The sequence below is a fragment of the Miniopterus natalensis genome, chromosome 20, assembly GCF_054644295.1.
Source record: "Miniopterus natalensis isolate mMinNat1 chromosome 20, mMinNat1.hap1, whole genome shotgun sequence".
Lineage (NCBI taxonomy): Eukaryota > Metazoa > Chordata > Mammalia > Chiroptera > Miniopteridae > Miniopterus > Miniopterus natalensis.
In genome coordinates this window covers 15,737,413-15,748,007 of record NC_142100.1, presented here as the reverse complement: position 1 = coordinate 15,748,007, position 10,595 = coordinate 15,737,413, and the positions used below count along the sequence as shown (strand labels likewise).

Sequence of the window (10,595 nt, the reverse complement as noted above, 5' to 3'; positions counted from 1 at the left end):
AGGATGGTGAGATGCTGCAGTTCAGCATGGAGGCCTCATGATCAGTGATGCCGTGATAGAAAACGAGGTGAGGGCAATGCCTGGGGCCCAGCTGGAAGTCTGGGAATTCTCTTCCTGTTACTCTGCTTCCCCTCCCAAGGTTACTTTGGGCAGAGTTGGGGGCCAGCCCAGATAAACAATGAATCTCTTCGTATAAATATGTCCCAAATATTGCATGCATTCTTTGTCAAAGTAGGGCCTTAGGGAAATGGTATTATGGGACAATTAAGACAAATGTCTTTGGAGTAAAGAGAAAAAAAAAAAAAACCTTGGGCTTTGGATCTGCTCAACGGCTGTGTAATGTTGGGTGAGTGACTTCACCTTTCTGAGCCTTAGTTCCCTTGTCCACGGGTGGCCATGACGAACAGCCTCAGGGGAGGCATGAGAGTGAAATGAGCTAAACTCATAAAGCACTTGGCACTGTGTGTGGTACATAGAGAGCACTCACGGCACAATAGCTGTAATTTTTTATTATGATCTCCACGCAGCTGCTAGAGTCAGATATGACTTCCTTTGCCTCCAGGAAAGTTCCTTTAATTGTTTAAAACATAAGCTCTAAGTTCAAAACATAAGCTCAAGGAAAAGAAACGAGGGTGGGAGTGATGGGTGGGGGAAGCTCTGCACCCTAAGTCAGATAGAGCCTTCATGTAAGCAACTCCTACCTCCCCAAGGGGGCAGCCACTGCCAGAAATCTGGAGGTGATGGATTGCCTGAGTCTCCAGGAGAGTCCATCCCCTCCAGGACTCTGTTCTGTCCAAGGTGCTGAAATCTGCCTGGGTCGGCTCCTTCCTACCATGTACAACCACGACCACCTGCTTCCTACCTCCATTCAACTTTAAAGGATGCGCTGTGAGGCTGTACTCATGTATATCTACTATATAGGAACTAGAAGTAAAAAAAAAAATTAGATACATCTCCAACCCAAATTGCTCACAGTGCTTAGGGAAGGAATTCAAGCATCTCAGGAAAAGTGAGGGCAAAGGGTAGGATATTTATTTTCCTAATTCTTGGGCTTTAGGATGCCTACATCTTGCTTTGACCCTTGCTTTTTTCCCTTCTGAAACACTGGCATCCTCTAAGGCTTCCTGACTTGACTGTAGCAAATGATTGTCCCCAGAGCAGCTCCTTCTCTACCCATTAATGTCCGAGTCAGGAGAACTAATGATCGGTTTCTGGTGGGAAGGTAGACTATAGAGAGAGAAAGCAGAGGGTCGGGGGTCTCTGAGACGCGAGGCAGCTGCCTTAGACAGGGGTGAGCTCCTTGTCGTATTTCTGCATGCCCTCGTCCGGGAGCAGTACCTCCACTGTGAAGCTGACCTTCTTGGTGTGGACAAAGCTATAGGTGTTGTCAAAGCGCAGGACGTCTGGGGGGACAGATGGACAGACAGGTGGTTGGGCCTGGCTTTACGCTCCCTGTGCACCTGCCCCAGCCGTGGGGGAGGACAGACTGCTTCCATTTCTTGTGTTTGCCAAGCTGAGCCAAGTTCCCACCACTACTGTTTCCTTCCCCATGGGAACTGCCACCCCTGAGCAGGGCCTGTAAACAGACACTGACCTCTTCCTGGCACATGTCCAACCTGGTTTTAGTTGCACAAACTGGCAGTGAGAGCAACGGCCACTGCATCCCATTGTCTTCGCATCTGAACACTTGCATAATAGGGGCCTGAGGGGGGCATCTAGGGATGTCAGAGGCCTCCCAGCCCCTTAGATGAAACAGGGTACTGGGCCAGGCCTGCGCATGCCCTCTGCCTCCCCACAGGCACCCCTATAAGGGGTTGTAATGTCTGCTTCACAGGTGAGCAAACCAAGGGTCCAGATAGGAAAGACTTTCGCCTAAGGTTACACAGCTACCGTGAGGCTGAGGTGTGTGGCTCTGGACACGCTGATTTACTTCTCAGGGCACCAGTTTCCTCCTGGGGAGAGTTGCACCTTCCCCCTCATTCCTCATCTGTGTCCTGTGAACCAAGGGGTCTCAACCCTTCCCAGGGCCTGTGGGTCTCCGGCTCTTGGTGCACAGTGGGTGCTCATGAGTGTGGACCAAATGAGCGGCTTTGTGAATGAATGGCACTAACCTAGGCTGTGTGTACCTGGGGAGGGGGTCAGTGCCCCTCTGTTTTCGCCTCTAAACTATCTGTGGGGCAGGTGACTTCAGCTTTCTGGGGGTAGGCTGGGGCAGACTTACAGACGCCGGCTTCCAAGCAAGTGAGGCTCCCATCCTCGGGGACCATGTGGGCGTTATAGCGCTGGCTGGGCAGCACCTCTGTCATCTCCCCTGCTCGCTGCCGCTCCCCCATCTTGGTCTTCAGGAAAACCCCGAAGCCGATGTCCGCACCGTCAGATGAGAACTGCCACCTATGTGTGGGTGGGGTGGGGGCAGGTTACTGCTCAGTCTGGTGGATCCCCAAGGGGCTAGGACCCAGCCAGGGGTGGGTCAGTGGCCTGTCCCTACCTGAGGACACAGCCTGGGAACAGGATCTCATACTCCACCTGGTGCGAGGAGCTGCGGCTGATCTGCACTGAGTGCTCATACTGAGTCTTCACCTGGTCCCTCACGTACATGGACTTGGGGATCTCTCCTCCATAGTTGATCTGAGGACATAGGATGAGATGGGCTTGCTCCCCTCTTCCAGCTATTGCATTGTTCATGCTGTTTCATCTGCCTGAGATACTCTTACAATTTCCTGGACGTATTCTACTCAATCTGTCCTCTCCCACCCCACCCCTGACCCTCCAGGCTGGGCCAGGACCTCCTCTGGGAACTTCTTTTCCCAGCTCATGCCTCTGGGCCAAAATTCCTCATTTATTATTTGCCTGCACAACTAATGAGAGCCCCATGAGGATGCAGTGCTTGGACTGTTTAGCTTAATACCTTGCTCACAGAAGTCTCTCCATAAACATTTGTGGACTGAATGAGTGGATGAGAAAGGAACTTAGCTCTACTCCCCTCACCTCCCTGTCCTAGGAATCTTTGTACCTTAGTTAAACATTTGGGGTTCCCATCTGGGTCAGTCAGGGTTCCCCCAAACTGAGCAGGCAGTTCCTCAGGACTGATGAGTTTCAGCAAACCTTCTTTCCAGTTGTCTGGGGGCACAGAAGTTGAAAGGCAGTTATGGGGCATGAAGAGAAGCTGTCATGCCACCCCACCCTCCATTCCCACCAGGAGGACCTGAGCTTAGGGAGAAATCATACAGAAGCTAGGTTGCCAGGGCCAGCTCCCCAGCCTCCTAGGCCTCAGGCTGCAGGAAATGTCTTCCAGCATCGTGTTGCTATGAAAATGTTTCCCCTTGGCTGATGTGTTTGCACATTTTTGAGAGTCTCCCAGTCATGAGTAATGAAGATAAGAGTTTCCGGATTGTCTCAACGAGGTTTTAACGCCCGATGAAGTCAAGGACCTTGTTGGGAGCCACACAGTGTGTAAGTGGCATACCCAAGTCAGACACCTTGGTGGGGGATAGACAGCCTTGGGTCTTTTGAAGGACACCCCCACATACCCCACTGCTTAATCACAACCGCAGTGCCCATTACTATTCTTTGTGCCCTATGCAAAGATCTAAGAGTTCTGGGTCCTGGGATGTCACCATGGTCTCAGCCCTGTGACCAATCTGCACCATCTCCCCATCCCACTGTGGTCATGGGAGATTCTTTGTCACCAGTGGGATAAGACTATAATGCCTGGCACACCAGGGCCAAAAGCACAGAGCCCTGTGTACCACCAAATGGGGCAGAGGGCTAGACTTAGGGCTGGAGTGAGGTAGTTATCCATACTGCTCCAGAATTTAGGGGGCTACCTTGTGACCCACACAGCTCCCTATCCCAGGGGAATTGGGCAGAGGTAGAGACTCAAGCATCAGGAAGGAAGAGAAAATAGGAGTTTGTAAGATTCCTCTGCCTCACCCCTAAATCCTCAGATCTCTTGATTTGATTATCTGACCATTCTTATGAGAAGTTATCCTCCAAGCTCAGGGTCATTGGTTTGAGTTTAAAAAAATATTTATCTCCTCTATTCCTTTCTCTTTCCCTATCATTTAAAACAATAACAATTTTTCTACCTATAAAAGTTACATATGTTATTGTAAAAATTTAGAAAATACAGAAAAGTACAAAAATAAAATGAAAAACCACTTGATTTTTTGCCATCCACAAATCAACACTGTTGTATTTGCTTCTAGAAAAATATACATATATTTTAAAAAATAAGATCATACTATTCACACCTTTTTATAATCAACTTTTAATAAAAAACTTAATGACATTTCCCATGACATCAAATCCTTTTTCATGGCTGCCCAATAATTCATTAAGTGCTTGCATCATTTACTTATCCAGCCCCTTCTTGTTGAGCCTCCCTTCTCTGAATTACATCTCCTTTTCCTACTCTTCTTACTCACCCTCCTCAGCCAAAATTGCCTTTAGAAGCACTGAAATAAGGACAGTTGAAAGAAAACTGAGGCCCATAACCCATAGGTTGACTAACAACCAACTGAAACCAATAAGGAGGAAGGTGTGAAAGCCTTAGTCACAAAAGACAGGGAATAAGATAGAGGTAACTTGATAGACTCTATAGTGTAAGACCCACCTCACTTTTGAGAAAGAGGAGCCTCTGACTCTAGGTGATGTGTAGATCTCTTGATGGAGTGATGGACCAACCTCACTCCAAAGCTCATGCACAGAGCTCAGGGGATGGAACTAGAACTACTTACTTCCCAACACTATAATTTTTCTGCGAGTGTCTTCACTTAGGAAGGGCTTCATGAGGTTGTAGCCCACAGGGAACAGTTTGGTGGCTGGAGAGATACAAGCAAAGATAATGGGGAGAAAGTGATTTCGTTGAACCACTCTCTCCATGATAGTTGTAGCCAACAACACGGAGGAATCATGAAGTACCTTGGCAAATTTCAATGCCTTGCACCTGACAGACCATTCAACCAACTGGTCAACCAACCAACAAGCAACAACTAACCAATTCAATCAGTCATCCAGTCTATCAACCAACCAACCAGCCAACAAATTGCCAATCAATTCACTTTCTAACCAGCCCACCAATCACCTACCAATCAATCAGCCAACCTACCTAATAGTTAAACAACCAATTAACACATCAGCTAATCAGCAAACTAATGAGCCAATTAAGCAACCAGCTAAGTGCCCCACCAACTCCCCTTTCCAACCAGTCAATCTTTCAAACAACCAACAGCCAACCATCCAAGATCCAGCCAGACAACAAACCAGCCAGCCAACTAACCAATCTGTCAACTAGCCACTCAATACAACCAACCAAACAAAACTCCAACTAGTCGTTCAATCAGTCAACCAAACTAACAACTATCCAACCAACCAACTATCCAACCACCCACCAGTCAATCAGCCAACCAGCCAACCATCAAACATACGTCTATCCTTCCATCCACCCACCCAAATCACAACCACCTAGATACCCATTGAGCATCCACATGGCCCCCGGGCCTATGAAGGATACAGCAGAAGTGGAGAATCAGAGACCCTTGGCTTCAAGGAGTGGACAACCCAGAAAGGAAAACGGGATAAATACACACAAGACAACTGGCAGCCCCAGAAGGCAGCAGACAAGAAAGGCCAGACTGGGCTGCACCAGTTGCCAGTGTCAGAGGCAGTGTGGAGAGGGAGAGATCAATGAGGCAGGAGAAGTGAGGGGGGATTCCTGGAAGAGCTGGGGCTGGAGCTGTCTCCTTTTTCAGTAAGGCCAACCATAGAAGCTTCCGTTTATGGAGCACTTACTCTGTTCCAGGCACTCCAAGTGATTTGCATGCAGTCAAGCAACCAACCTGTCTCACTACAACCCAGGGAAGAAGGCACTACCATCAACCACCACCCCCCCACCCCCGGGTACAGATTAGGAAAACGAATCACAGGGAAGTAAAGCCTTGCTGCACACCTTTCACAATGAGCATGAACTTCAGGGTCTCTGGATAATTCTCTTCAAGGAGGCCAAAGAACTGTGGAACCAAGAAAGACCTCATCAGAGCCCACACCTAATCTTCTCCTACCCCCATTGCCTTTGCACTCTCCCTTCTGGAGGGTTCTGAGGGCTGTGGCCACTACTGGCCCCTGGAGGGGAACTTTTCACCTCAGACTATTGCAACCATACCATAATAATCATTTTAAAGTAAGCTTATAGTAATGATAGTATAGTAATAATAATGACTACAGTTTATTAAATGTTCACTATTTACAAGAACAGTGTATACACTTTACATATCAGCTCACTGAAGTATCCCTCTATCCCTCTAAAATGCAGACTATCAGTGTCCCCAATGACTTGCTCAAGTCACAGAGCTAAGGATGGCAGGGCTGGGAAGGCTTTGGAGGAAGCTGGTACCTGTGGTCTCAATACAGTGTTGTCCCTGAGGCCTGTTCTGTGGGATCTCCTAAGAAATATATCTATGGGTCATGAGTCACATGATGGGGCCCAGGAAGGCTACCACCTTTTACCAAATCTTAGCTGTGAGTGAGCAGTCAGGTCACAGCAAGCCAAGTTGGTTATTAAACCAACCAGGGTGTGCCCTGGAATTTCTCCTCACCTCCTGGTATACTTCCACCAGGGGTTTCCAGAAGTGCTTCAATCCCAGGCCCTCGCAGTCAAATATCATCACAATGGTTTCAATCTTCTTCCCCAGCTGCAAGGATGAGAGCAAGGATCAGTTCCAAGGTTCAGGGTGCAGGCTCAGAACTTGGGACATGGTGACCCAAGCACATGACACCTCAGGGTTTCTCCCAGCCCCCTCCTTACTCTGTCCTCAGAGGAACAAGTGAACAAAACAGTGAATACATTTAGACATCCATCCATTAACTGACCTATCCATTCACCTGTCCATCCATTCGTATTGCCATTCATTCATTCATTCATTCCTCCACTTGTCCAAATCATATTATTAAGCACCTATTTTGTGCCAAATACTGAGAGCATAACACAAATGCTCAATAATCCACCCTTCTTGTCTTCAAAGAGTCCACAGTCTGGTTGGGGAGATGGACAAGCAACCAGGTCACAGTGGTCCTATGATGAGTGCAGGGATGGGACAGCATGGGAGCTGAGGGAACACACTTTGACCCAGATGGGGCACTCACAGAAAGTGACATATAAGTTTGAGACCTGAAGCATAGATAGGAGAGAGCCAAGGGAAGTGTGGCAGGCAGGTGTGTATGCTGGGAGCAGGGTTATCCAGACAGAAGGAACAGCAGGGCGAAGACTCAGCAGGAATAACAATAGCTACCGTGGCTGAGAAATACCTTAGGCCCTGTGTGCTAGGCATATACTTGCATTACCTCACTTAATCTTTGCAATTATTATTGATCATAATCCTTTTTCCAGGTGAGGAAACAGGCTCAGAGAGGTGAAGGGACTATTTGAGGCTGCACAGCTGGAAACTGGCAGAGCTGGTTGTGGACCCCAGAGCCCTCTGACCATAATAGGAGAACAGGTACTACTCCTGGGACCATGTCCGCTGGTAGCCTCACCTGCCCCAGCTGCCCACCCGGCTCAGCCCGGGTCTCACCCGCTCCGTCTGCAGGTCACACTCATGCAGGATGCGCTCACAGTCCCTCATCTTGGTCTTGAGCAGGTCCTGCTTGGTGACCGAGAAGAGCAGGCCCTTGGGGTCCAGAGGCCCGATGATGTCATACCACACAGGGCAGCCGTCACGGTCATAGCCACACAAACCCCCAGGCATGTACTTCTGGATCACCTGGGCGTGGAAAGATACACGGAACTTGGCATTATGCCCACAGCGTTCCACAGGTTTCTGGTTTCTCAGACTGCCCGCCCTTCACTCATGATCCCCAGTGACCCTGAGGTGGCTTAGTGGTATGTCTGTGAAAGACTGGGGGGGGTGTTGGCTCACCTCTGGGGGCTGCCAGTCCAGGATGTGGTCAATGTCCATGGCCTTCCGGAACTCCATGTACTAGAAAGGAGATGAGTGGTAAGGCTCCACTGGGCTTCCAGCACCCCAGAGGAAGGGATGGAGCAGGGGCTTGAAGCATGCATTGCTCCCCATGAAGGCCCTCCCCAAATCTCCTGGGGAGTGGGTCTCACCTTGCGGAGCATGGCCTCTGCTTTCTGCAGGTCAAAATTCCGAGCTGTGGGAAGATGGAAGGAAGGAGTGAGGTGGGAAAAAGACTGCCTTGCCTGGTCCTGGGCAGTGGGAGCTATGGAGGGCACTGAGGGCCTGGGTGGGAACATTCTTCCACGCCCCCTGCCCTCTGCTGGACCTGAACATGTGGAGCAAGGTGATGTGGCTGGAGCCTGAGAGCCATTCGTTGTTCTGGAGCACTTGGGGCCAGGTCCCTCTTGCTGCCCCCTCACCTTGAGCTTTCCCATCTCTGCCCTCACCTCGGAGCCAGCGCAGAAGGAAATAGTCGTCAGGGTTGGGCAGGGCAGGCAACACGTCCTGGACATTTTCTCGGAACTAGGAAGGGAGATGCTGGTTAAAGTGGTTTTCAGTGATTGTTTCCCTCAACCCTCCTTGTCTTCCACATTCATCAGGCCCATGATGATGGAAGGATGGGCAGGCAGATAATGAGATGTAGATTATTGGCTGGGTGGGCGGATGGATAGGTAGGTGAACAGAAGGAAGGAAATATGGGTGAGTAAGTGGATGGAAAGAAGAATGGATGGGTGGGTGAGTGGGTGGGTGACTGGAAAAATAGGAAGGAAAAATCAGTGAATGAGTGAATGGAGCAAAGGTGAGATGGGCGAGTGAGTAGAAGGAAGGCGAGTTAGGTGGGTGAATGGGTGAAGGAGGAATGGATAAATGGGTGGGCTGGGTGGGAGGATGGGTGGAAGAAAGGATAAATGGGTGGGTAGCCCGGCTGGGTGTGGCTCAGCGGTTGAGCGATCAGGGTTCAATTCCCTGTCAGGGCACATGCCCTGGTTGCGGGCTTGATCCCCGGTCGGAGGCATGCAGGAGGCTCTCTCATCATTGATGTTTCTCTCTCTCTCCCTTTCCTTTCCTTCTCTGAAATCAATAAAGATATATTTTTAAAAAATGGGTGGGTAAGTGAACTGGAGTATGGATGTACAGTAGTCCCCACTTATCCACAAGGGATACGTTGTAAGACCAATGGATGCCTGAAACCGCGGAGAGTACTGAACCCTATATATACTGTTTTTTTCCCCATACACATACCCACCTAAGGGGCCTGGGAGAGAGGGGGAAGGGCAGCTTTCAGATAAAGCTCTCTGGGTCTGGCTCCTGAATGAAAGTCAAGCTTGACCTGGTACCCACACTACTGACTGGAAGTGGTGCTGTTCCCTCAACCCCTTCCCTAGAAAGGGCTGATGTCACTGGGCACGGTGAGACCTGACCTTGGGAGAGGGGACAGCAAAGAGACAGTGTCAAGGACATGCTGAGCCAACAGAGTAAGGCAGGGCTGCAGCCACTGCCCCTCCTCTGCCCCTCAGCCCGGTTCCCTGGGGCTCCAGGGAAGAGGTCTCTCACCTTGGCTAGGGTCTCTGCCTGCTTGGGGCTCAGGTCTCCGACTCGGCCGCTCATGGTGCTGGGTGAGGCTGGCTGAGTAGGGGCCACTGCAGGCAGAGGCCAAGCCTGGTCTGTGGCCCTGATCCAGCCGGGCCTTTTTCCCCCCACTCCTGGGTGTGGCTCTAGGCGCCTCCTCCTTGGACAACTGTTGAACGGCACATTACATAATTGGGATTAAGTGTGGTCAGGTGTTTGGCCAGGTCTGAGGGGCCAGCAGGCACGTGAGGGCACGCAAGAGGTCCCCTGCCAGGTGGAGGAGGCTGGGAGGGAATGAGGCTGGCCTCCCATGGCCTGCAAGCCCAGGCTGAGTGCCTATAGAACCCCCATCAGTGTTCCCAGGCCTCCACGGGCCACTATCCTGGAGAAGGGGGTGCATTTCAGAGGGAGTGGGAACCGCACCCTTTCTCTTCGAGCCTCAGTTTCCCCATGTCACTAATGAAGAGACTCTACACGTAGTTCTGCAAAACTCACCACTCACCCGGCTCTGACAGGTAGGAGTCAGGGACTTGGTCAGTTTAGTGAACAGTCCATTCACTTTGTCTGGGTAGGAATCTTTTGCAACAAGCATTCATACGTAAGAAGAGACAGGCTTGGCCAGAAAAAAAAGAATTCAAGTGTCCTTGCTGAAGGTTTGTTCTCTCCAAAGGGCCAGTGCTACTTTTCCTGATGTCTTTCAGATTTTATCTTGCAGTACTGGCCCTGCACCTTCAACGTGGAGAAGGGCTGAGCACCCCCCACCCTGCAGCCCTCTCTTCTCACTGCGAGGTATTGTCCTGAATCCTGCATCCCCTGGGCCCTAAGGGAGAGGTGGGGCATGTTGATAGCCGTGGGGTGGTAAAGGTGTTTCTTGGGATTTTAAACACTTGATCAGTGAGGGGCGTCCACCATTCATGCTAGGTGATGAGAAAAGCACAGAAGGTTCCCCTGTCCTTTGATTTCTGTCACACTGCATGATATTCTACCATTAGACCTGCCTGCAAAGCCTGACCCTGCTCCCCACTCACACCCATAAGACCTCCCTTTTAAGATGACATCTCCGAGGGT

At 50.3% G+C, this 10,595-nt stretch overlaps 1 protein-coding gene across 2 annotated transcripts; it reads right to left on the bottom strand.

Annotated features, from left to right (window-relative positions):
• Positions 1–1,281: 1,281 nt before the first annotated feature.
• Positions 1,282–9,566, bottom strand: LOC107526240 (SEC14-like protein 3). 2 transcript variants are annotated; one of them, XM_087828647.1, is made up of 12 exons: positions 9,513–9,566; positions 8,405–8,480; positions 8,108–8,151; positions 7,863–7,976; positions 7,572–7,760; positions 6,597–6,692; positions 5,951–6,011; positions 4,740–4,823; positions 3,014–3,120; positions 2,489–2,628; positions 2,222–2,391; positions 1,282–1,403 (listed from the first exon to the last, which is right to left on the bottom strand). In XM_087828647.1, the coding sequence occupies exons 1-12, from the start codon at positions 9,564–9,566 to the stop codon at positions 1,282–1,284; spliced, it is 1,257 nt and encodes a 418-aa protein (XP_087684773.1). The 2 variants fall into 2 exon arrangements, with proteins under 2 accessions (XP_087684773.1, XP_016054141.1); XM_016198655.2 differs by having other exon boundaries at positions 7,917–7,976.
• Positions 9,567–10,595: the final 1,029 nt, after the last annotated feature.